We start from the raw sequence: 26,753 nt of genomic DNA, 5'->3' as shown, positions 1-26,753 counted from the left end.
AATTCGGGGTTTCATCCTCGTTTTTCCTCTGGTCAGGTGGAGCCTTCTGATTGTCCTGGAGTGGACATGGTGGTGGATAGGTTGCATCAGATTTGGAGTCATGTGGTGGACAATTTGAAGTTGTCTCAGGAGAGGGCTCAGCAGTTTGCTAATCGCCGTCGCCGCGTGGGTCCTCGACTTCGTGTTGGGGACTTGGTGTGGTTGTCTTCTCGTTTTGTTCTTATGAAGGTCTCTTCTCCTAAGTTCAAACCTCGGTTCATCGGTCCCTATAGGATCTTGGAAATTCTTAACCCTGTGTCGTTTCGTTTGGATCTCCCGGCATCGTTTGCTATTCATAATGTGTTCCATTGGTCGTTGTTGCGGAAGTATGAGGTACCTGTTGTTCCTTCGCTTGAGCCTCCTGCTCCGGTGCTGGTGGAGGGAGAATTGGAGTATGTTGTGGAGAAGATCTTGGATTCTCGTGTTTCCAGACGGAAACTCCAGTATTTGGTCAAGTGGAAGGGTTATGGTCAGGAGGATAATTCTTGGGTGGTTGCCTCTGATGTTCATGCTGCTGATTTGGTCTGTGCATTTCATAGGGCTCATCCTGGTCGCCCTGGTGGTTCTCGTGAGGGTTCGGTGACCCCTCCTCAAGGGGGGGTACTGTTGTGGATTCTGTTTTTGGGCTCCCTCTGATGGTTACAGATGGTACTGGGTGACTTGTGTTCTCTGCGGTCTCTGGTGTCCACCTGTTCTATCAGGATATGGGAGTTTCCTATTTAACCTGGCTTTCTTGTCATTTCCTCGCCGGCGATCAATGTAATCAGTGAGTCTTGTTACCTCTGCTTTCCGCTTCTGTAATCTTCAGGACAAGCTAAGTTTTTGATTTTTCCTGTTCCACGTTTTGCTTTATTTTCGTTTTAGTCCAGCTTGCAGTTATGTGATTCCTTGTTGCTGGTTGCTCTAGTGGGCTGATATTACTCCTCATGTTCCATGAGTTGGCACATGAGTTCAAGTAATTTCAGGATGGTTTTTTGTAGGGTTTTTCGCTGACCGCGCAGTTCACTTTTGTATCCTCTGCTATCTAGTTTTAGCGGGCCTCATTTTGCTGAATCTGTTTTCATTACTACGTATGTGCTTTCCTCTCATTTCACCGTCATTACATGTGGGGGGCTGCTATTTCTGTGGGGTGTTTCTCTGGAGGCAAGAGAGGTCTTTGTTTCTTCTAATAGGGGAAGCTAGTCCTTCGGCTGGCGCGAGACGTCTAGAATCATCGTAGGCACGTTCCCCGGCTACTGCTAGTGTGTGAATTAGGTTCAGGATCGCGGTCAGCTCAGTTTCCATCACCCTAGAGCTTGTTCTGTTTTTTGTGCTTGTCCTTTTGTTATCCCCTGCCATTGGGATCATGACAGGTTAAAGCTGCTATTAAACCTGTGTGACCAACTTTTTACTATTCATGCTGCCTATGCAGCATGACTAGTAAAAAGATCTAATGTTAAAAATAATAATAATAAAAAAAAATTGTTATATACTCACCCTCCGGTGGCCCCCCAGGATCAGGAACCGGCCTTTCCCACACCTCGCGACGCCCCGGTGACCGCTCCATGCATGGCGGTCTCGCGAAATAATGATGTGCGGTCTCGCGAGACCGCTACGTCATTATTATTATTATTTATTTATATAGCACCATTGATTCCATGGTGCTGTACATGAGAAGGGGTTACATACAAGTTACAAATATCACATACAGTAAACAAACTAACAATGACGGACTGATATCTCGCGAGACCGCAATGCACTCTTCAGACTGGAGCGCGCGAGGAGCGTCGGTAACCGCTTCGATCCGGGGGACAACGGAGGGTGAGTATATAACTATTTTTTATTTTAGATTCTTTTATTTTAACAGGGATATGGTGCCCACACTGCTATATACTGCGTGGGCTGTGTAATATACTACGTGGGCTGCGCAATGTACTACGTGGGCTGCGCAATATACTGTGTGGGAGGCGCAATGTACTGCGTGGGAGGCGCAATGTACTACGTGGGCTGCGCAATGTACTGCGTGGGCTGCGCAATGTACTACATGGGCTGTGCTATACACTACGCATACATATTCTAGAGTACCCGATGCGTTAGAATTGGGCTACCATCTACCGTAGTTACAATATATTCTGGGACTCGCAACGATCAGCTTCTTTTACGTGGGTTCTCCTGTAAAGGGCTCCATATATTAACCAGTAAATTTCATTTATAGGTTACAGTGAATTTTGCAGCCACTTACCAATCCCCTTGATGAGCTGGCAATTAGGAAGCTCTATGGGATCGATCTCTCTGTATAATTGGATTCGATGGCTAAAAAACAGAAGGGAGAATAATCTGCTAAATATATTCAGCATTTGGAATACTTGCACATTTTCTACCAGGATGGTACTTTACATTCACCTTTATATGTATCCTCCTTTAAAGGGACTGTAAAATATATATATACACACACACACACACACACACACACACACATACACATACACATACACATACATATGCATACACACAGACATACATACACACTGCTAAAAAAAATAAAGGGAACACTTGAACAACAGAATATAACTCCAGGTAAATCAAACTTCTGTGAAATCAAACTGTCCACTTAGGAAGCATCACTGATTGACAATCAATTTCACATGCTGTTGTGCAAATGCAATAGACAACAGATGGAAATTATTGGCAATTATCAAGACACCCCTATAAAGGAGCGGTTATGCAGGTGGGGACCACAGGCCACATCTCAGTACCAATGCTTTCTGGCTGATGTTTTAGTCATTTTTGAATGTTGGTTGTGCTTTCACACTCGTGGTAGCATGAGACGGACTCTACAACCCACACAAGTGGCTCAGGTAGTGCAGCTCATCCAGGATGGCACATCAATGCAAGCTGTGTCAAAAAGGTTTGCTGTATATGTCAGTGTAGTGTCCAGAGGCGCTACCAGGAGACAGGCCAGTACACCAGGAGATGGTTAGAAACCAACTCCATGATGGTCTGAGTGCTCAAAGTCCACAACAGATGGGGTTGTGCTCACAGCCCAACACCGTGCAGGACGCTTGGCATTTGCCACAGAAAGCAAGTTTACACTGAGCACATGTGACAGACGTGACAGTCTGGAGATGCAGTGCAGAGCGATCTGCTGCCTGCAACATCCTTCAGCATGCCAGGTTTGGCAGTGGGTCTGTAATGGTGTGGGGTGGCATTTCTTTGGAGGGCCGCACAGCCCTCCATGTGTTCGCCAGAGGAAGCCTGACTGCCATTAGGTACCGAGATTAGATCCTCAGACCCCTTGTGTGATCATATGCTGGTGTGGTTGGCCCTGGGTTCCTCCTAATGTAGGACAATGCCAGACCTCATGTGGCTGGGGTGTGTCAGCAGTTCCTGCAAGATGAAGGCATTGAAGCTATGGACTGGCCCGCCCGTTCCCCAGACCTGAATCTGATTGAACACCACAGACAGTCCAGGAGTTGGAGGATGCTTTAGTCCAGGTCTGGGAGGAGAACCCTCAGGAGACCATCTGCCGCCTCATCAGGAGCGTGCTCAGGCGTTGTAGGGAGATCATACAGGCACGTGGAGGCCACACACAAAACAGAACATCACTTCCTTGTCTTCAGGCATTTCCACTGAAGTTGGATCAGCCTGTAATATGATTTTCCACTTTGATCTCGAGCATCATCCAAATCCAGTCCTCCGTGGGATATTAGTCGTGATTTACATTGATCATTTTTAGGTTTTACTGTTCTCAACACATTTGACTATATAATGAATAAAGGTTTACAACTGGAATATTTCATTCAGTGCCATCTAGGATGTGGGATTTTAGTATTCCCTTTTCTTTTTAATGAATATATATATACACATACACACACACACACTAGATGGTGGCCCGATTGTAGCGTATCGGGTATTCTAGAATATGTAGGTAGTATATAGCACAGGCTACGTACTATATTGCACAGTGACGTAGTATATAGCACAACCGACGTAGTATATAAGAGAGCTACGTAGTATGTAACACAGCCACATAGTATATAACATAGCCACGTAGTGTATTGCACAGCTATGTAGTGTATTGCACAGGCACGTAGTATATTGGTCAGCCACGTAGTATATTGGTCAGCCACGTAGTATGTAGCAGAGCCACGTAGTATATAGCAGAGCCACGTAGTATATAGCAGAGCCACGTAGTATATTGCATAGCTACGTAGTAAATTGCACAGCCACATAGTATATAACAGAGCCACGTAGTATATTGCATAGCTACGTAGTATATAACACAGAGCACGCAGTATATTGGACAGTCACGTTGTATGTTGCACAGTCACGTTGTATATTGCCCAGCTACATAGTATATAGCACAGAAATGTAGTATATAACAGAGCCCACGCAGTATGTAACACAGCCCACGTAGCATATAGCACTGTGGGCACTATATGCGTGGTTAAAAAAGACTTAAAATAAAAAATAAACATATACTCACCTTCCGAAGGCCCCTTAAAAGTCCTGGCGCCTGTGTGAAGCACGCGGCAGCTTCCGGTCCCAGGGTTGGTATGAGCGCAGAACCTGTGATGACGTAGCGGTCACATGACCGTGACGTCATGGCAGGTCCTTCTCGCATACCATCCTTGGCACCGGAACCTGCCGCTTGCACTGCCGAGGACAGCGGGCGACGTCGGAAGGTGAGAATAACCTTTTTTTTTTTTTTTGTAACATTAGATCTTTTTACTATTGATGAGATATATATATATATATATATATATATATATATATATATATATATATATATATATATATGCATTTTGAAGTGTGTGTGTGTGTGTGTATGTATATATATATATATATATATATATATATATATATATATATATATACACTAGCTGAAGAGCCCGGCGATGCCTGGGCATAGTAAATATCAGTGGTTAGTTATAGCACTACACTTCTCTTATTTTCCCATCATGCCTCTCATTTTCCCCCTCACACCTCTCATTTTCTCCCCCACTCCTCTCATTTTCCCCCTCACACCTCTCATTTTCTCCCCCACTCCTCTCATTTCCCCCTAACACTTGTCATTTCGACCTCACATCTGTCATTTTCTGATCACTTCACTATTTTCCTCACTCCTCTCCTTTTGCACTCACACCTTTTCATTTTCACCTCACACCCCTCATTTTCACCTCAGTATATACATGTTTGTCATCTCCCTTACATATAGTATACACCTATGTCTTCTCTTGTATATAGTATATACCTGTATGTCATCTCCCCTGTAAATAGTATATACCTGCTGTGTGTCATCTCCCCCTGTATATATATATACCTCTATGTCATCTCTTCTGTATATACTATATACCTGTATGTCATCTCCTCCTATATATAGTATATACCTGTATGTCATCTCCTGTATATAGTATATACCTGTATGTCATCTCCACTGTATATAGTATATACCTGCTGTATGTCATCTCCTCCTCTATATATCTATACCGCGTTCACACGTTATTTGGTCAGTATTTTTACCTCAGTATTTGTAAGCTAAATTGGCAGCCTGATAACTCCCCAGTCAACAGGAAGCCCTCCCCCCTGGCAGTATATATTAGCTCACACATACACATAATAGACAGGTCATGTGACTGACAGCTGCCGTATTTCCTATATGGTACATTTGTTGCTCTTGTAGTTTGTCTGCTTATTAATCAGATTTTTATTTTTGAAGAATAATACCAGACTTGTGTGTGTTTTAGGGCGAGTTTCATGTGTCAAGTTGTGTGTGTTGAGATGCATGTGGCTATATGCATGTAGCGAATTTTGTGAGATGAGTTTTGTGTAGCAACTTTTTGTGTGTCGAGTTGCATGTGACAGGTTAGTGTAGCAAGTTGTGTGCAGCAAGTTTTGCGCATGGCGAGTTTTGCACGTGGCGAGCTTTATGTGTGGTGCGTTTTGAGTATGTGCAAGTTTTGTGTGAGGCAACTTTTACATGTGTTGCAACTTTTGTGCATGTGGCAATTTTTCCGCGTGTGCAAGTTTTGCGTGTGGCGAGTTTTCCATGAGGTGAGTTTTGCATGTGTGGCGAGTTTAGCGTGAGCCTAGTTTTGTATGTGGCGAGTTTTGCGCGTGGCGAGTTTTGAGCGGCGATTTTTGTGTTTCGACTTTTATATGGCGAGGTTGGTGTATGTGTGGTGAAATGTGTGCTGAGGGTGGTATATGTTTTCAAGCACATGGTAGTGTGTGGTGCATTTTGGGTGTGTGTTCATAGCCCCGTGTGTGGTGAGTATCCCATGTCGGGGCCCCACCTTAGCAACTTTACGGTATATACTCTTTGGCGCCATCGCTCTCACTCTTTAAGTCCCCCTTGTTCACATCTGGCAGCTGTCAATTTGCCTCCAACACTTTTCCTTTCACTTTTTCCCCATTATGTAGATAGGGGCAAAATTGTTTGGTGAATTGGAAAGCGCGGGGTTAAAATTTCGCCTCACAACATAGCCTATGACACTCTCAGGGTCCAGACGTGTGACTGTGCAAAATTTTGTGGCTGTAGCGGCAACGGTGCAGATGCCAATCCCGGACATACACACACACATACACACATTCAGCTTTATATATTAGATATATATATATATATATATATATACATACATACATACATACATACATACACACACACATATACATACACACTTCAAAATGCAGCTGATTGATGGTGGGATTGTGGACCTCAAGACCCCCACAGATTGCTCAAAACACCTATCGGAAATGCATCATTCCGTACCGGCTCATTAGTAAGTCCATGAAATACACCCATGTGCGTGTACTCCTGTAGAAACTGTGCACTGTAGACTGTTTTTTTGACTATTGTTGAGGGTTTCAGGACTTCAGCCCCCTTCCCTTATGAGCAGCACACTGCCACCTAAGTGCTGGGTATCCTTTAAGGAAATTGCAGCTGCTGTACGTTAGATACCGTACTTTAAATAATAAGAGTGCAAGATCAGAAAGGATCAGGATCAGATTTCTACAAATCCTTAAAATGAAGAGTCTTTTTTAATAAGGGTCTAAAGGAATGCTTTGACTTCAGGATCATAGGGAAAACCAGACAGAGGTTAGACCCCACTGATCAGAAATAATATGCTGCTACAGATGGATCTGGATAAGTTGGAAACTTGGGCCGAGAGGCGGCAGATGCGGTTTAACAATGATAAATGTAAGGTTATACACATGGGAAGAAGGAATCACTATCACCATTACACACTGAACGGGAAACCTCTGGGTAAATCTGACAGGGAGAAGGACTTGGGGATCCTAGTTAATGATAAACTTACCTGGAGCAGCCAGTGACAGGCAGCGGCTGCCAAGGCAAACAGGATCATGCGGTGCATTAAAAGAGGTCTGGATACACATGATGAGAGCATTATACTGCCTCTGTACAAATCCCTGGTTAGACTGTACATGGAGTACTGTGTCCAGTTTTGGGCACCGGTGCTCAGGAAGGATATAATGGAACTAGAGAGAGTACAAAGGAGGGCAACAAAATTAATAAAGGGGATGGGGGAACTACAATACCCAGAGAAATTAGCAAAATTAGGATTATTTAGTCTAGAAAAAAGTTGACTAAGGGGCGATCTAATAACCATGTATAAGTATATAAGGGGACAATACAAATATCTCGCTGAGGATCTGTTTATATCAAGGAAGGTGACAGTCACAAGTGGGCATTCTCTGCGTCTGGAGGAGAGAAGGTTTTTCCACCAACATAGAAGAGGATTCTTTACTGTTAGGGCAGTGAGAATCTGGAATTGCTTGCCTGAGGAGGTGGTGATGGCGAACTCAGACGAGGGGTTCAAGAGAGGCCTGGATGTCTTCCTGGAGCAGAACAATATTGTATCTTATAGTTATCAGGTTCTTTAGGAGGATGTAGATCTGGGGATTTATTCTGATGGAATATAGGCTGAACTGGATGGACAAATGGCTTTTTTCAGCCTTGCTAACTATGTTACTACGGTAGGTTAATACTAGCGGATGGGGGCTATTTATCTATATGCTATATAGCTATGCCATCTGAGAGTGGCATGATCTAGGGGCAGAGACCCTAATTCCAGCCATGTATCACTTGCTAATCTCCATGCTGTTTTTATACAATCCCTGTTTCCTCTGCTGCAGATCTAGCAGACTTCTGAATGCAGAGCCGTGTATAACTCCGTCCACAGCACTGATTGGCTGCTTCCTGTATATATTAACAGAAAGTTACTAATCAGTGATGGGGGTTTAGTTGGACCAAAGAGGGAGGAGACACCATGTCCTGTCGTAATAATTTCCTGCTGATAAAAACACAGATTGTATTGAAACAGCCACACAAAGTCCAGTAACTGATATATTACTGGAATCCGGGTCTCAGCCCTATATCATGCTGCCGAGAGATTTCCTTTAATGGCTTTTCCAGGCTTAAAATATGATCATATTTAAATCTAAATCCCCTATCAGTATGTCTTTAGAATGTGGGAGGAAACCGGAGAGCCCGGAGGAAACCCACGCAACACGGAGAGAACATACAAACTCTTTGCAGATGTTGTCCAAGGTGGGGTTTGAACCCAGCAGTCCAGCGCTGCAAGGCTGCTGTGCTAACCACTGCGCCACCGTGCTGCCCCTAAAGTAAAAAAGTAAAATAAAACCAAAACACTAAAAAAGGCCCTCCTACTATTTACAATAACTTTTCAGAATCATCATTTCTAATCCTACTCCCCTTCTTACAAAAAGTGCAGCTACAGCTTGATTCTGGTAAAGTGTAGACGCTCACATTCTAGGTGCGGAAATGATACAGAGGACTGATCGATTACATTTTCCTTGGTAGTCAAATAGTCAAAAAGGTTAAATCTACTGCAAAAAAATGTTGCAAATAAAACTAAACTCAAAATACAAGGAACATCCAGGGACATTTCCTGAATGGTTCCCTTTCCCAGCATACCAAACATATTTTGTAAAAGAATTATGGAACAGGTGGAGAAGAGCAACACATGACTGCAGGATCAGACTACACAAGGTTTGTTTGTAGTCTGTAACCATGGAGACACATAAGTCTGCAAAGAAGCTGCATACACAAAACAGTAGGTAGCATTTAAAGAAGTGTTTTTTTAAAGCAGCTTATTATTATTATTATTATTTTAGTTAACATAGAACAAAAAAAAAAGTGTTTTGCAATTCCCCCATACACTAAATGGAGAAAATATTCATATTCTAGATTCATTCACGAGGACGTTTGAGAGAAAAATGAAGAAGAACATTCCAGACAAAGATAACAGTGTTTGGTAGAACGGTTTTGTAAATTAAAGTCTTTTTGCCCTGATGGGATATCGTGCAGCCGGTCAGCCAGTCCCTCATGTACGCTCGGTTGTCTTTCTGTTGCTTCCAGGACAAGGATTTCACAATTGGTAATGAACGAGCAGATGAAGAATCAGCCCAAGACGTCTAGAACTTGTGCCAAGTGTTTGCTGCAATTAGACACCTTTCAGTTTTATATCTTTCTGCCTGTGGCACATAAAACCGTAATAACATAATGGTACAAGCACATCCACACCTTTAATACTTTGCAGAGACCGTATTAGACAAAGTGTGGCCCCAAATGCTCCCAAAAGTGTGGCCCCAAATGCTCCCATATTGCACCATCACACACACATTGCGGTTGTATTTACATGCGCTGATCTCAGGCTGATAAACGAGTGCGATCGCCAATGCTGAAGTCATTCGGGGTTTGTTTCCGGCTTCTTTACACCGACTGTCAATGAATGATGGGGAAAGAACGATCACCAGTAGATCAATGTGTCCCCATACAGTATCATGTTATCAGCAGCACATCGCCCCATGCAAACTGAGGAACAATGATTTTTGTTCCACCGTAAACAATCCAATCACCCGATGATTGAGCAGCTTTTTGCTTGTTTGTTGGGAGATTGCTGACATGTGTCAACTCTCATCTACGCTGTCGGAATGTGACGGCTACATATACACCGTATGTGACACAAACACTGTATGTTACAGTGACACACACGGTCACTTATGATACACACAACACATACATATATATACTAGATGGTGGCCCGATTTTAACGCATCGGGTATTCTAGAATATGCATGTCCAAGTAGTATATTGCCCATTTACGTAGTATACAGCACAGAGCCACGTAGTATATTGCACAGCCTTGTAGTATACAGCACAGAGCCACGTAGTTTATTGCCCAGCCACCGAGTATACAGCACAGAGCCATGTAGTATATTGCACAGCGACGTAGTATATTGCACAGCGAGGTAGCATATTGCCCAGCCTTGTAGTATATTGCCCAGCCACGTAGTATACAGCACAGAGCCACGTAGTATATTGCAGAACCACGTAGTATATTGCCCAGCCACGTAGTATACAGCACAGAGCCACGTAGGATATTGCCCAGTGACGTACTATATTACCGAGCCACGTATGTCACAGGTTAAAAAAATAAAAAGAAACATACTCACCTAACGATCCGAGGGCCCCTTGTAGTTGAACATACTCACCATTCTTGTCGCTGCTCCTCAGCGTCCCGTCTCTCCGCTTCCTGGGATAAAACGGCGCTGTGCAGATGGGCGCGTGGCTGCCGCCATCTTGCGTTCCCAGGATGCTTTGCGAAATTACCCATATGACTTAGCGGTCTCGCGAGACCGCTAGGTCTTATGTGTAATTTCGCAAAGCATCGCTAGGAAAGGAAGATGGCAGCAGGCGCGAGCGGCTCAGCGGACAACAAAGGGTGAGTATAGCAGGTTTTTTGTTTTTGTACTATTTTTAACATTACTTTCTTTTACTATTGATGCCGCATAGGCAGCATCAATAGTAAAAGGTTGGGGACACACAGGGTTAATAGCAGCAGTAATGGAATGCGTTACCGCCGGCATTAACCCTGTGTTAGCGGTGACCGGAGGGGAGTATGGAGCGGGCACTGGGGACACTGACTGCGGGGAGTATGGAGAGGCCATTTTCTTCTGGACTGCGCTGATTGGTCGGGCTGTTTTGCGGCGACCAATCAGCGACTTGGATTTCCATGATAGACAGAGGCCACGACCAATGAATATCCGTGACAGAAGGACAGAGACAAAAAGATGGAAGTACCCCTTAGACAATTATGTATATAGATATACGCTATATAACACTATAAAGATTTTTCTGTATTTTCATGACTATGAAAATTGTACATTCACACTGAAGGCATCAAAACTATGAATTAACACATGTGGAATTATATACTTAACAAAAAAGTGTGAAACAACTGAAAATATGTCTTATATTCTAGGTTCTTCAAAGTGGCCACCTTTTGCTTTGATGACTGCTTTGCACACTCTTGGCATTCTCTTGATGAGCTTCAAGAGGTAGTCACCGGGAATGGTCTTCACTTCACAGGTGTGCCCTGTCAGGTTTAATAAGTGGGATTTCTTGCCTTATAAATGGGGTTGGGACCATCAGTTGTGTTGAGCAGAAGTCTGGTGGATACACAGCTGATAGTCCTACTGAATAGACTGTTGGAATTTGTATTATGGCAAGAAAAAAACAGCTAAGAAAAACGAGTGGCCATCATTACTTTAAGAAATGAAGGTCAGTCAGTCCGAAAAATTGGGAAAACTTTGAAAGTGTCCCCAAGTGCAGTGGCAAAAACCATCAAGTGCTACAAAGAAACTGGCTCACATGAGGACCGCCCCAGGAAAGGAAGACCAAGAGTCACCTCTGCTTCTGAGGATAAGGTTATCCGAGTCACCAGCCTCAGAAATCGCAGGTTAACAGCAGCTCAGATTAGAGACCAGGTCAATGCCACACAGAGTTCTAGCAGCAGACACATCTCTACAACAACTGTTAAGAGGAGACTTTGTGCAGCAGGCCTTCATGGTAAAATAGCTGCTAGGAAACCACTGCTAAGGACAGGCAACAAGCAGAAGAGACTTGTTTGGGCTAAAGAACACAAGGAATGGACATTAGACCAGTGGAAATCTGTGCTTTGATCTGATGAGTCCAAATTTGAGATCTTTGGTTTCAACCACCGTGTCTTTGTGCGACGCAGAAAAGGTGAACGGATGGACTCTACATGCCTGGTTCCCACCGTGAAGCATGGAGGAGGAGGTGTGATGGTGTGGGGGGGCTTTGCTGGTGACACTGGTGGGGATTTATTCAAAATTGAAGGCATACTGAACCAGCATGGCTACCACAGCATCTTGCAGTGGCATGCTACTCCATCCGGTTTGCGTTTAGTTGGACCATCATTTACTTTTTAAACAGGACAATGACCCCAAACACCTCCAGGCTGTGTAAGGGCTATTTGATCAAGAAGGAGAGTGATGGGGTGCTACGCCAGATGACCTGGCCTCCACAGTCACCAGACCTGAACCCAATCGAGATGGTTTGGGATGAGCTGGACCGCAGAGTGAAGGCAAAAGGGCCAACAAGTGCTAAGCATCTCTGGGAACTCCTTCAAGATTGTTGGAAGACCATTCCCGGTGACTACCTCTTGAAGCTCATAAAGAGAATGCCAAGAGTGTGCAATGCAGTCATCAAAGCAAAAGGTGGCTACTTTGAAGAACCTAGAATACAAGACATAATTTCAGTTGTTTCACACTTTTTTGTTAAAGGGAACCTGTCACCAGTTTGTTGGCCTATCAACTAAAAATATCATCTAATAGAGTGTGAGCTATACATTCCCCAACTACTTGTGAAACCCCCCAACTCCCCATGAATCCCCCATAAGAACCTTTTATATTGCTCCCGCGCTGTATGGAAATATCCTTGGTCCGGTCCGATGGGCGTTGGTTCTGGCCCCTCTCCCCACCCCAAATCGGTGTGCTGTACGCATTCCGTTCTGTGAATAGAGTGGTTCGCGTACAGGTCGCGCGCGTACACACACACACACCACCACCAATATACACACAGTCACTGTTACTTATTATCACACAGAGAACATACACACATGTACACAGATACAGGTATTACATCGTAATCGATACTGTACATGTAGGTGAATCGGGGCCACCTATACAACTTATTAGGGTCCATTTGACTGGGGGGGGGGGTTTACACTCGTTATTGTAGCCATTAGATTAATAAGAAAAAAAAGGATTTCCTGATCTGTGGAAGACATTAGTGACCTCCGGGTGGATTTCCAGCAGGAATATCCTGGACTGTGAATTGTGTGTCAGATGTTTGATGAGAACTGCTGCACACGGTACAAAAACAAACTTAAGGTGCAGCAAGACTTTCACTCAGAGCCAAAAGGTGGGGCAGCATACTGGACATTTACTACAGAACTACAAGTCTCAGCCTGCCCAGCTAAACATCAAGTCATAGCAAGACCCTAACAAATTGCAAACTATTTCCTGGTCTATTGTTCTTTAACTCTTGGTGAACTACAAGTCCCACCACACACAAAGGACTGAACCATGATACCAAAAGAGTTTTTTTTTGTAAGTTTTGCAGCAAGGATTGACCTCCTAGGACAGACGGTGCAGGGTCGACACCAGTGCGGCCAGCACATACTGGGAGTAGTTGAGTCGCAGGTTGGAGACCACTGGTGGACAGTATATGTAACGATGAGAGGACTAGAAGTCTCAGAATGCCTTGAAAAAGTAGGAAAGACTAAAAGACATCACAAATGACCATGAGGGCACCTTTCCCGTCATTAGTTGTTCACTTCACCTTCAGCATGCTGAGACTTGTAGTTGCACAACAGTATGTTGTATTTTATTTAGCTGTTGCAGAACTACAACTCCCAGCAAATCCAAGTATAAAAGGATGAAGTCTTGATGGATAGATCAATTTTTAGAAATATTATAGTAAGGATCTAGCGGTGGTCTTCCCACTGTACCCCTCCCAGGATATCCTCACACCTGCATGCTGGGAGTTGTAGTTTCTTACCTTCCTATAGAGCAACGAAGCTCCATTTAACAAATATATATCAGGACAGGTCACAGATCTGATATTTTCATCCATTGATCCTCAAAAAAAGAACATCCATCCTGCAGCATGTATTTCCCTCTAATTTGGAGTATTCCAAGGTAAACTGGGGAGGGGGGGGAGGGGAAGGAAGGGGGAACTACAAGACCCAGCATCTCCAGCACAGAAGCGTACTGGGACTGTTGATTCTGCAAGGTCCACACAGACATTGTTGCTTCTTTGTTTAATCAAAATGAAAAAAATAAATAATACAACGCAAAGAGATACAATGTATCAACCTCCTCCCCATTCTCAAACATTTCTAAGTTTAGGGAAACAAAACTGGTAATAAAGTTGTAAGTTTACTTACCTGAATTTCCCCAGTCTCTCCCCCAGGGCAGCCACGAGGACCCCAATTACAGCCAGTTTGAGCAGAGCCCCCATAGCTGCAGAGATTTCAATAGTAACCTGTGTCCTGGACTGTAGGTAGGAGTGAGAGCAGTGATCTGGGTGCTGCTGCTGGTGTGACCAGTATGTGATCTGCGCATGCGTGGAATGCAAGCCGACTTCCCCCAACTCTGGGACCAAACTTTGCCCAAAGTTCCTAAACTTATGTTCTGTTGCATAATTGGAGAAGCTGCGAGGAGCAGTGACCCTGTAGCCATGATCAAATATGGAAATTATTAATACAGGGTGACTTCACAATGTCTAGGTGGCAATTGTCCAAAGGCATCATTTCTCACCAGCTTCCAAACACTGGATCCCCCAATAGAAACCTAAGAGCAGAGCAAGACTTTCACTGCTTTGGGCATGCAGAAATTTATTTTTTGGCATTTTTAATTTTATTGCATGACTAGTATGATGGTAGAACTACGGTATATGGCGGTGTTATGGGGCACTCTGCTGTTTGTCCGTATTATTTAGGCGTTGTACGGTGTTATTGATCATTAAATGGCAGTTGCATGCGTATTATATGTAATATTATGCCTAGATCACACAATTTTTTGGGGGGAGCAATTTTCTAAAAGTGCGGAATTTTTACAGTGTTTGCAAAAACACCAAAACAGATCATATGACCACAGCCTAAGGGTATATTATGCTCAAAAATACACATAAAAAAGCACTTTAAACACTCATTTTAAAGAGAAAACGCTCCTATAGTGCACATGGTGCATTATTTGCGGGATTTCCCATTAAAATAAATCACTTATTCACAGAGTTTTTAGACAATGTTCAGATGGAGGTTTTTGAGGCGCTCAAAAAGAAAAGGTTATTTCAAATGGAAACTTCTGCTGGAAACTCTAGTTTTGGGGGTGGGAAGTTTTTGGAAGAGTATTTCTTTTTCCTGAAATGGTTTTGAACATTTTTTAAAGAGTTTTTTTTTTCCTGAAGCTTTTCTTTACATTTGCTTATTTTGGGGTATGTGTACATATATATATTTCTCAGGCGGGCCTGCTCCACAACCCACTTTAAAAAGCACTAAGTACAGTAAATATTCCTGGATGCAGCTTCCTCAGGGGAATCAATGTCCTGTGTGCTGCTTCCTCAGGGGCAACAATGTCCTGTGTGCTGCTTCCTCAGGGGCAACAATATCCCTGTGTGCTGCTTCCTCAGGACATCAATGTCCCTGTGTGCAGCTTCCTCAGGGGCATCAATGTCCTTGTGTGCAGCTTCCTCAGGGGCATCAATGTCCCTTTGTGCTGCTTCCTCAGGGCTTCAATGTCCCTGTGTGCTGCTTCCTCAGGGGCATCAATGTCCTTGTGTGCTGCTTCCTCAGGGGCATCAATGTCCCTTTGTGCTGCTTCCTCAGGGCTTCAATGTCCCTGTGTGCAGCTTCCTCAGGGGCATCAATGTCCTTATGTGCAGCTTCCTCAGGGGCATCAATGTCCTTATGTGCTGCTTCCTCAGGACATCAATGTCCCTGTGTGCAGCTTCCTCAGGGGCATCAATGTCCCTTTGTGCTGCTTCCTCAGGACATCAATGTCCCTGTGTGCTGCTTCCTCAGGGGCATCAATGTCCCTGTGTGCAGCTTCCTTAGGGGCATCAATGTCCCTGTGTGCAGCTTCATCAGGGCATCAATGTCCCTGTGTGCTGCTTCTTCAGGGCATCAATGTTCCTGTGTGCAGCTTCCTCAGAGGCATCAATGTCCCTGTGTGCTGCTTCCTCAGAGGCATCAATGTCCTGTGTGCAGCTTCCTCAGAGGCATCAATGTCCCTGTGTGCTGCTTCCTCAGAGGCATCAATGTCCTGTGTGCAGCTTCCTCAGAGGCATCAATGTCCTGTGTGCAGCTTCCTCAGAGGCATCAATGTCCTGTGTGCAGCTTCCTCAGAGGCATCAATGTCCTGTGTGCAGCTTCCTCAGAGGCATCAATGTCCTGTGTGCAGCTTCCTCAGAGGCATCAATGTCCTGTGTGCAGCTTCCTCAGAGGCATCAATGTCCTGTGTGCAGCTTCCTCAGAGGCATCAATGTCCCTGTGTGCTGCTTCCTCAGAGGCATCAATGTCCTGTGTGCAGCTTCCTCAGAGGCATCAATGTCCCTGTGTGCTGCTTCCTCAGGGCATCAATGTACCTGTGTGCTGCTTCTTCAGGGCATCAATGTTCCTGTGTGCTGCTTCCTCAGGGGCATCAATGTCCGTGTGCTGTTTCCTCGGGGCATCAATGTCCCTGTGTGCAGCTTCCTCAGAGGCATCAATGTACCTGTGTGCAGCTTCCTCAGGGGCATCAATGTTCCTATGTGCAGCTTCATCAGAGGCATCAATATACCTGTGTGCAGCTTCCTCAGAGGCATCGATGTCCCTGTGTGCTGCTTCCTCGGGGCATCAATGTCCCTGTGTGCAGTTCCTCAGGGGCATCAATGTACCTGTGTGCTGCTTCCTCAGAGGCATCAATGTCCTGTGTGCAGCTTCCTCAGAGGCATCAATATACCTGTGTGCAGCTTCCTCCGGAGCATCAATGTACCTATGTGCAGCTTCCTCAGAGGCATCAATGTACCTGTGTGCAGCTTCCTCAGAGGCATCAATATACCTGTGTGCAGCTTCCTCAGAGGATCAATGTCCTGTGTGCTGCTTCCTCAGGGGCATCAATGTCCTATGTGCAGATTCTTCAGGGACATCAATATTTCTGTGTTCAGCTTACTCAGGGGAATCAATGTCCCTGTTTAAAACTTCCTCAAGGGCATCAATATCCCTGTTTTCAGCTTCCTCAGAGGTATCAATGTCCCTGTTTTTAGTTTCCTTTTTTACTAAATTGGGTGTGTGCTTAGGATCTTGCTGGAATTTGCAGCCCCTGCATACTTTGATCTTACCATGTGGCAACATTACATTCTCCAGTATATCCTTATACATGGTAGGATTCATATTTCCATGAATTCTATGCAGAGGGTCAATGGCAGATGCAGAGAAGCAGCCCCAAACCATGACATTGCCACCACCAAGTTTCACTGTAGGTGTGTGGCACCTTACATCATTACGTTTTCCAATTGTGCGGTATATATAGTGCTTGACATCACCACCAAACAGACTGAACTTGGATTCATCCAACTACAACACCTTAGACCAGTCTGTCTTTTTCCATTAGCTGTGTTCTTTGACAAACTCAAGTCGGACCTTCCAGTTCTTTGCAGAGATGAAAGGCTTCTAGACTGGAACTTGTGCATTCAACCCTACTTCTCTTAGCCATCGCACCACAGTTTGGCAACTCACTTTGACTCCATATTCTTTGTTCATTTTGAGCGAAATCTGTACAGCACTTTTATGGATGTTTTCCATGGTCGTCCACGTCTAGGTTTGTCAGCTGTTCCATAACCTTCTTTTTCTTTCTTTATTATACGTGGGGTCTAAGGGGTATCGTTTCTCCTTATGGAGAGTGACATACCATCTCTGGCTTGTCAAGGTAAGGAGGCTTATTCGCCATGCAATGCTCCTCTGGGAAATATAATATGCAAATTGCCTCTTCTGAGAAAAAGAGGACTTAACTCTATAGCGCCACCTGTTGGAAGTAGTGATCCCAGAGGAGCATTGCATGGCGAATAAGCCTCCTTACCTTGACAAGCCAGAGATGGTATGTCACTCTCCATAAGGAGAAACGATACCCCTCAGACCCCAGTCCAGAGCCTCTCACCTAGCCAAATCAGTTCTCATGCTTCGCACTGATGAGGGCTAACAGCCCGAAACACCGTGTCTGCGAATTGAGATACTAATTTGGCTATTATCCTAAGTCATATTGCACGACTCGTTAAAGGGTTGATTGTGACTTGTAGGATCGCTACTTCCAACAGGTGGCGCTATAGAGTTAAGTCCTCTTTTTCTCAGAAGAGGCAATTTTTTTATTATACGTGACACTTGACACTGAGACCAGTTGAATTCCTCTTTTTGGCTTTTGCCTGACTTCACTCTCAGAATAACAACCTTCCTGACATCCGGTGATACATTTGGCTTTGTCTTTGCTGTTTTAACCTAAAAACACCCAAACAAAAAATTCAACTACCCATGACAAAACATGCAAAACATTTGGCCCAGCAAATGTTGAAAACTAACACATAAATGGATAAAACAATGTGATACCCAATAATCGTCCTTATAGCTGACAACCATTTGCTTCCGGTTTGCTAAAATCACCAAGAAAATGGCATCAAAACAACCAGACAGAAGTAATCACACTTTAAAAAACAAGCAAAACTTTTGGTTGCCACTGTACTTTACCAACTAATGCTTCAACAATGTGTCACAAGCTTCAGACATACAGTAAGTGCACAAAAAGAGCTATTCAGTGCACAATGGTACCATACAATGCCAAGCCAAAATATTCACTGGTACCATTAAATAAAAAAAAAAAAATCTAAATAATAGCGCCATAAAGTGCCAAAATAATCCCCAGAAAGTGAGTGTACGCAGTCAGTGCCATAGCACCAAAAGCGGAATCATTGCAGGAACTGGATGGGTTTTATTAATGCAGCTGGTGGCACAGGAGGGGGTTCCAATTTGGAATTTCACTGTGTGGCCCCTGTATTTTATGTACAGTGGCTTGCAAATGTATTCGCACCTTTAGATTTTTCCCTTTTTTTGTTACATTACAACCTGTGTTTAAATATTTTTGTAATCCGATTTGTGTGTGATGCATCAGCACTAAATAGTCTAATTTGGTGAAGTGAACTGAGAAAAATAGAGGCCTAAATTACATTTATGGAATCAAATAACTAAAAATTGGCATGTGCATATGTATTCACCCCCTTTTGCTATGAAGCCTCTAAAAAAATTTGGTGCAAGCAATTATTTTCATAAGTCACATGCTTAGTGACAGGATGTTGTCCTGTGTGCAAACTATCACACGTCTCTCCATATATACGCTTTACCTTTTCTGAAAGGCCACAGAGGCAGCAACACCATTAATAAGAGACACCACTAACCAAACAACAACATGAAGACCAAGGAGATCTCCAAACAATACCATGAAGACCATATAGATCTCCGAACAACACCATGAAGACCAAGGATATCTCCAAACAACACCATGAAGACCAAGGAGATTTCCAAACAACACCATGAAGACCAAGGAGATCTCCAAACAACACCATGAAGACCATATACATAGTAACATAGTAACATAGTTAGTAAGGCCGAAAAAAGACATTTGTCCATCCAGTTCAGCCTATATTCCATCATAATAAATCCCCAGATCTACGTCCTTCTACAGAACCTAATTGTATGATACAATATTGTTCTGCTCCAGGAAGACATCCAGGCCTCTCTTGAACCCCTCGACTGAGTTCGCCATCACCACCTCCTCAGGCAAGCAATTCCAGATTCTCACTGCCCTAACAGTAAAGAATCCTCTTCTATGTTGGTGGAAAAACCTTCTCTCCTCCAGACGCAAAGAATGCCCCCTTGTGTCCGTCACCTTCCTTGGTATAAACAGATCCTCAGCAAGATATTTGTATTGTCCCCTTATATACTTATACATGGTTATTAGATCGCCCCTCAGTCGTCTTTTTTCTAGACTAAATAATCCTAATTTCGCTAATCTATCTGGGTATTGTAGTTCTCCCATCCCCTTTATTAATTTTGTTGCCCTCCTTTGTACTCTCTCTAGTTCCATTATATCCTTCCTGAGCACCGGTGCCCAAAACTGGACACAGTACTCCATGTGCGGTCTAACTAGGGATTTGTACAGAGGCAGTATAATGCTCTCATCATGTGTATCCAGACCTCTTTTAATGCACCCCATGATCCTGTTTGCCTTGGCAGCTGCTGCCTGGCACTGGCTGCTCCAGGTAAGTTTATCATTAACTAGGATCCCCAAGTCCTTCTCCCTGTCAGATTTACCCAGTGGTTTCCCATTCAGTGTGTAATGGTGACATTGATTCCTTCTTCCCATGTGTATAACCTTACATTTATCATTGTTAAACCTCATCTGCCACCTTTCAGCCCAAGTTTCCAACTTATCCAGATCCATCTGTAGCAGAATACTATCTTCTCTTGTATTAACTGCTTTACATAGTTTTGTATCATCTGCAAATATCGATATTTTACTGTGTAAACCTTCTACCAGATCATTAATGAATATGTTGAAGAGAACAGGTCCCAATACTGACCCCTGCGGTACCCCACTGGTCACAGCGACCCAGTTAGAGACTATACCATTTATAACCACCCTCTGCTTTCTATCACTAAGCCAGTTACTAACCCATTTACACACATTTTCCCCCAGACCAAGCATTCTCATTTTGTGTACCAACCTCTTGTGCGGCACGGTATCAAACGCTTTGGAAAAATCGAGATATACCACGTCCAATGACTCACCGTGGTCCAGTCTATAGCTTACCTCTTCATAAAAACTGATTAGATTGGTTTGACAGGAGCGATTTCTCATAAACCCATGCTGATATGGAGTTAAACAGTTATTCTCATTGAGATAATCCAGAATAACATCCCTCAGAAACCCTTCAAATATTTTACCAACAATAGAGGTTAGACTTACTGGCCTATAATTTCCAGGTTCACTTTTAGAGCCCTTTTTGAATATTGGCACCACATTTGCTATGCGCCAGTCCTGCGGAACAGACCCCGTCGCTATAGAGTCCCTAAAAATAAGAAATAATGGTTTATCTATTACATTACTTAGTTCTCTTAGTACTCGTGGGTGTATGCCATCCGGACCCGGAGATTTATCTATTTTAATCTTATTTAGCCGGTTTCGCACCTCTTCTTGGGTTAGATTGGTGACCCTTAATATAGGGTTTTCATTGTTTCTTGGGATTTCACCTAGCATTTCATTTTCCACCGTGAATACCGTGGAGAAGAAGGTGTTTAATATATTAGCTTTTTCCTCGTCATCTACAACCATTCTTTCCTCACTATTTTTTAAGGGGCCTACATTTTCAGTTTTTATTCTTTTACTATTGATATAGTTGAAGAACAGTTTGGGATTAGTTTTACTCTCCTTAGCAATGTGCTTCTCTGTTTCCTTTTTGGCAGCTTTAATTAGTTTTTTAGATAAAGTATTTTTCTCCCTATAGTTTTTTAGAGCTTCAATTGTGCCATCCTGCCTTAGTAGTGCAAATGCTTTCTTTTTACTGTTAATTGCCTGTCTTACTTCTTTGTTTAGCCACATTGGGTTTTTCCTATTTCTAGTCCTTTTATTCCCACAAGGTATAAACCGCTTACACTGCCTATTTAGGATGTTCTTAAACATTTCCCATTTATTATCTGTATTCTTATTTCTGAGGATATTGTCCCAGTCTACCAGATTAAGGGCATCTCTAAGCTGGTCAAACTTTGCCTTCCTAAAGTTCAGTGTTTTTGTGACTCCCTGACAAGTCCCCCTAGTGAAAGACAGGTGAAACTGTACAATATTGTGGTCGCTATTTCCTAGATGCCCGACCACCTGCAGATTTGTTATTCTGTCAGGTCTATTAGATAGTATTAGGTCTAAAAGTGCTGCTCCTCTGGTTGGATTCTGCACCAATTGTGAAAGATAATTTTTCTTGGTTATTAGCAGAAACCTGTTGCCTTTATGGGTTTCACAGGTTTCTGTTTCCCAGTTAATATCCGGGTAGTTAAAGTCCCCCATAACCAGGACCTCATTATGGGTTGCAGCTTCATCTATCTGCTTTAGAAGTAGACTTTCCATGGTTTCTGTTATATTTGGGGGTTTGTAACAGACCCCAATGAGAATTTTGTTACCATTTTTCCCTCCATGAATTTCGACCCATATGGACTCGACATCCTCATTTCCTTCGCTAATATCCTCCCTTAAAGTGGACTTTAGACAAGACTTTACATAGAGACAAACCCCTCCTCCTCTCCGATTTTTACGATCCTTTCTAAACAGACTGTAACCCTGTAAGTTAACTGCCCAGTCATAGCTTTCATCTAACCATGTCTCGGTTATTCCCACTATGTCAAAGTTACCTGTAGATATTTCTGCTTCTAGTTCTTCCATCTTGTTTGTCAGGCTTCTGGCGTTTGCGAGCATGCAGTTTAGAGGATTTTGTTTTGTTCCAATCTCCTCGCTGTGGATTGTTTTAGAAATGTTCTTACCTCCCTTCTGAGTATGTTTTCCTGGATCTTCTTTGTTCAAATCTAATGTTTTTCTTCCCGTCCCCTCTTCTTCTAGTTTAACGCCCTCCTGATGAGTGTAGCGAGTCTTCTGGCGAATGTGTGTTTCCCAGGTTTGTTGAGGTGTAGTCCGTCTCTGGCGAGGAGTCCATCGTACAAGTAATTCACACCGTGGTCCAGGAATCCGAATCCTTGTTGTCTGCACCATCGTCTTAGCCAGTTGTTTGCATCAAGGATCCTGTTCCATCTCCTGGTGCCATGCCCGTCTACTGGAAGGATAGAAGAAAAAACTACCTGTGCATCCAGTTCCTTTACTTTCTTCCCCAACTCTTCAAAGTCTTTGCAGATTGTCGGTAGGTCCTTCCTTGCCGTGTCATTGGTGCCAACATGTATCAGAAGAAATGGGTGGACGTCCTTGGAGTTGAAGAGCTTTGGTATCCTATCGGTCACATCCTTGATCATCGCACCTGGAAGGCAGCATACTTCTCTTGCAGTTATGTCCGGTCTGCAGATGGCTGCTTCTGTGCCTCTCAGTAGTGAGTCTCCCACCACCACCACTCTTCGTTGCTTCTTGGCTGTACTTTTTGCTGTCACTTGTTGCTGTGTGCCCTTTTCTGTTTTGCTTGCTGGTATTGCTTCATCCTTAGGTGTGCCATCTTCATCCTCTACAAAGATTTGATATATAGATCTCCGAACAACACCATGAAGACCAAGGAGATCTCCAAACAACACATGAAGGCCAAGGATATCTCCAAACAACACCATGAAGACCAAGGAGATCTCCAAACAACACCATGAAGACCATATAGATCTCCGAACAACACCATTAAGACCAAAGATATCTTCAAACAACACCATGAAGACCAACAAGACCCACAGCATACTGCTAAAGCACCACTTGAGTGGTTTAAGGGAAATGTGTAAATGTTTTGGAGTGGCCAAGTTAAGGCCCAGACTTTAATCCAATGGAGGATCTGTGGTCAGACTTGAAGATTGCTGTTCACCAGAGGAAAACATCTAACCTGAAGGAGCTGGAGCATTTTGCCTTGCGGAACGGGCAAAAAATCCAGTGGCCAGATGTAGAAAGCTCATAGAGACTTATCCAAAGTGACTTGCAGCTGTAATTTCCTCAAAATGAGGCTCTACACAGTACTAACTTTAGGGGGACGAATACTTCTTCAAACTGAAGTTTTCAGTTGTTTTGTCGTATTTGTTATTTGCGTCACAAAAAAAAGAAGACCAAATATTTAGGGTATGTGCACACGTCAGGATTTCTTGCAGAAATTTTCCTGACAAAAACCGGACATTTCTGCCAGAAATCCGCATGCGTTTTTTTCACGTTTTTTCATGCGTTTTTGATGTGTTTTTGTGCGTTTTTTCCAAATGCATAGAATAGCGGGAAAAACGCAGAAAATCCGCAAAATTAATGAGCATGCTGCTTGTTTTTACCGCGATGCTTTTTTTCGCGGAAAAAAAACGCATCATGTGCACAAAACATTCAGAATGCATTCTAAATGATAGGATGCATAATGTATGCGTTTTTATAGCGTTTTTTATCGCGAAAAAACGTGAAAAAAACGCGAAAAAACCTGAACGTGTGCACATACCCTTACAGTTCTAAGCATGTTCTTTACATGAACCGATGCAAACCCTAAAAACAACATTCCAGGTTGTGAGGTAGCAAAACCCGTAAAATGCTGAAGGGTTGAATACTTTCGTAAAGCCACTGTACGTCCTTGCACACAGTGCAGATAGAAAACCACTTTACAGTATCCAGTGTGAACAGGCACAGAGGGAGTATAGCCCACTAAGCATTTTGCAGAGACTTTTGTGAAATGTGTGCTTTGCACCCGGATTTCTATGGCAGGTAGATTTTTGGTAGCGGGGATTGTCAGTCCTTCCCCTTCAGTATGGGCATTAGTATTAGCCTATTGGCTCTCGTGAATTGCTAACCATTGTGGGACCCTGGTCGCAGTGCACAGAGGGGCAGCGGTAGTGTGATGTGAGGGGTCTGCGTTATTGAGCGTTGTACTATTGGACCTGTTTTGTTTGTTTCCTGGTGTTGGTCAGAGCCCAGAGAGGCAGAGATATTATTTTTGCCTATTTAGCATGTGATAGTTTCTAAAAGTGTTTGTTTTTCCTGTTGGACTTCATACCAGGACTGTCTTTCAAAATCGCAGTGCTAAAAGTTGCAGAGCGAGATCTCGACTGTTGGCGAAGAATGCTTTGACCATGATTCCAGAGGTAATGGCATGTCAAAATTTCAGAGGATGTCAATGGAGATGACAGAAGATTAGCACTTAATGAAGGAAGATAATATTTAATAATGTTGTGCAGATGGATCCAGATTTGTCTTCGTTCAGTAATAAGAGCTGTTTTTATATTGTCACACTTTTTCATCTCTAACTAGGGTGAGGGCTAGGTTTAGGCTTAGTTTAGAGTTAGTTTAGAGCTAGGGATTGGGTTAGGGTTTAGCTTGGGTCTAGGTTCAGAATTAGGCTACTTTCACACTAGCGTTAACTGCAATCCGTCACAATGCGTCGTTTTGCAGAAAAAACACATCCTGCAAAAGTGCTTGCAGGATGCGTTTTTTCCCCATAGACTTGTATTGACGACGCATTGCGACGGATGCGTCGTGCTTTGGCGGACCGTCGGCACAAAAAAATGCTACATGTAACGTTTTGTTTCTCCTGACGGACCGCTTTTTCTGACCACGCATGCGCGGCCGGAACTCCGCCCCCACCTCCCCGCACCTTACAATGGGGCAGCGGATGCGCCGGAGAAATGCATCCACTGCCTCCGTTGTGCAGTGCGTTAAACGCTAGCGTCGGAATCTCTGCCCGACGCATTGCGACGGGGAGATTCCGACGCTAGTGTGAAAGTAGCCTTAGGGTTATGTCACGCGAGCACCATTCATAGTCACCTGGAAGTTCCAAAATGGTTACTACAAACCGGCTTGACGCAAGGTACTCCGATTCTTAGAACACAAGGGTTGCCCTGGCCTTCACCCCTTATCCCCCTACACAGAGATCTGGACTTATACAGGGGTCATTGGGCAAGGGCCACAGAGTCAGCTGCTGTTCTGTTGCGCAAGCTGGAAAGAACTTGCTGAGTCTAATCCAGGAGGTCACGTCGGGAACAAAATCCTGTAGATAGCAGGTATTCAAAATTCTAGCCAAGGCCGAAGAACAGGAAAATCAGAACAGCAAACAGGAGCACCACACCTCAGTATACATCAGGATACCAACACTATTGATTGGTAATGGGTACTGGCTCTCAAGGGTTTATATAGAACAGCCCCACCCATCAACGCAACACCAAACAATGGTGTGGAGCCACCTAGGGGCTGAAGCAGGAATTGGTCACAAATATTACAGGTTAGCCTCAGGACTGGAGTTATGGCTAGGGTATTGTTACCTTAAAAAAAAAAAAAACTTTATTAAGAAAAAGCAAAAAATAAGACAGCAACATGTAACTTTCTATTAAAATTTTAGCGAAAAACAAGGACGTCAAAGTACACGCTATAAATACAGGAAAAGATGTGTTGCTATGGGTGGAGTTCAAGCACCGGTGCGAAAGCTGGATCCACCCCCTTCAGAGACTCTAATGCTAAACAAAGATGTCCATCACCTGGACGGGTCCACCCCCAGAGAGCTGGCGGGAAAGTGGTGGAGGCACAGAAAGAGGAAGCACGTGGAACAACACGGCAGCAGGATGGCTGCGCGTAACCTGGTCAAGTCCCTGGTAAACAGCGAAGAAGCGCTGCCAGGACTAAGAGAAACCACAGAAGATGCCCCCGTTACGCAGCGGTATGAAACCTCGGACCTGCAACCTATCCTGGACCCGGAGCTCCTCGCTGCAGAGATGGAGGAGCTGGCCCAGCAATTGATGAAGACAAAGATGACAGAGGTGGCCGCCTGGAAAGATTCCCTGGTCCGGAGAATGAAGACCGCCCAGCCACCACACCAACACTTACCAGCCGCATTCCCAGCCCTGGCGGAATCTGCTCCGTCGACCTCAGTGGAGCCGGAGAGCGGCGCGCTGATGGAGGAGACACCGACAGGAGATCCGGAACCCGCTCCTACAGCCCCAACAGAGCCAGAAAACAAGACCCTGCCATCCACAACGCAAATCTGTCTACTACAACGCGATTCGGGCTCTAGACAGCCTTCGGCTCATTCTTACATAAACATGATTTTTTTAATAGTTTCTCAGTAATTGCTACTTTATACGCTTACTAAATGACAATGT

General features: G+C 43.9%; 1 protein-coding gene across 1 annotated transcript in view; it reads right to left on the bottom strand.

Annotated features, from left to right (window-relative positions):
- LOC138641743 (serum paraoxonase/arylesterase 2-like) overlaps positions 1-14,480 on the bottom strand; it is a 54,177-nt gene extending 39,697 nt beyond the window's left edge. Inside the window, exons 1-2 of the mRNA XM_069729370.1 lie at positions 14,319-14,480; positions 2,261-2,331 (exon numbers count right to left, since the gene is read on the bottom strand). Coding sequence (XP_069585471.1) covers positions 2,261-2,331; positions 14,319-14,392 — 145 coding nt within the window. The 5' untranslated portion in view covers positions 14,393-14,480. The remainder of the gene's footprint in view (positions 1-2,260; positions 2,332-14,318) is intronic.
- Positions 14,481-26,753: the final 12,273 nt, after the last annotated feature.

The sequence above is a fragment of the Ranitomeya imitator genome, chromosome 6 (assembly GCF_032444005.1).
Source record: "Ranitomeya imitator isolate aRanImi1 chromosome 6, aRanImi1.pri, whole genome shotgun sequence".
Lineage (NCBI taxonomy): Eukaryota > Metazoa > Chordata > Amphibia > Anura > Dendrobatidae > Ranitomeya > Ranitomeya imitator.
This window is presented reverse-complemented; position numbering and strand designations above follow the sequence as displayed.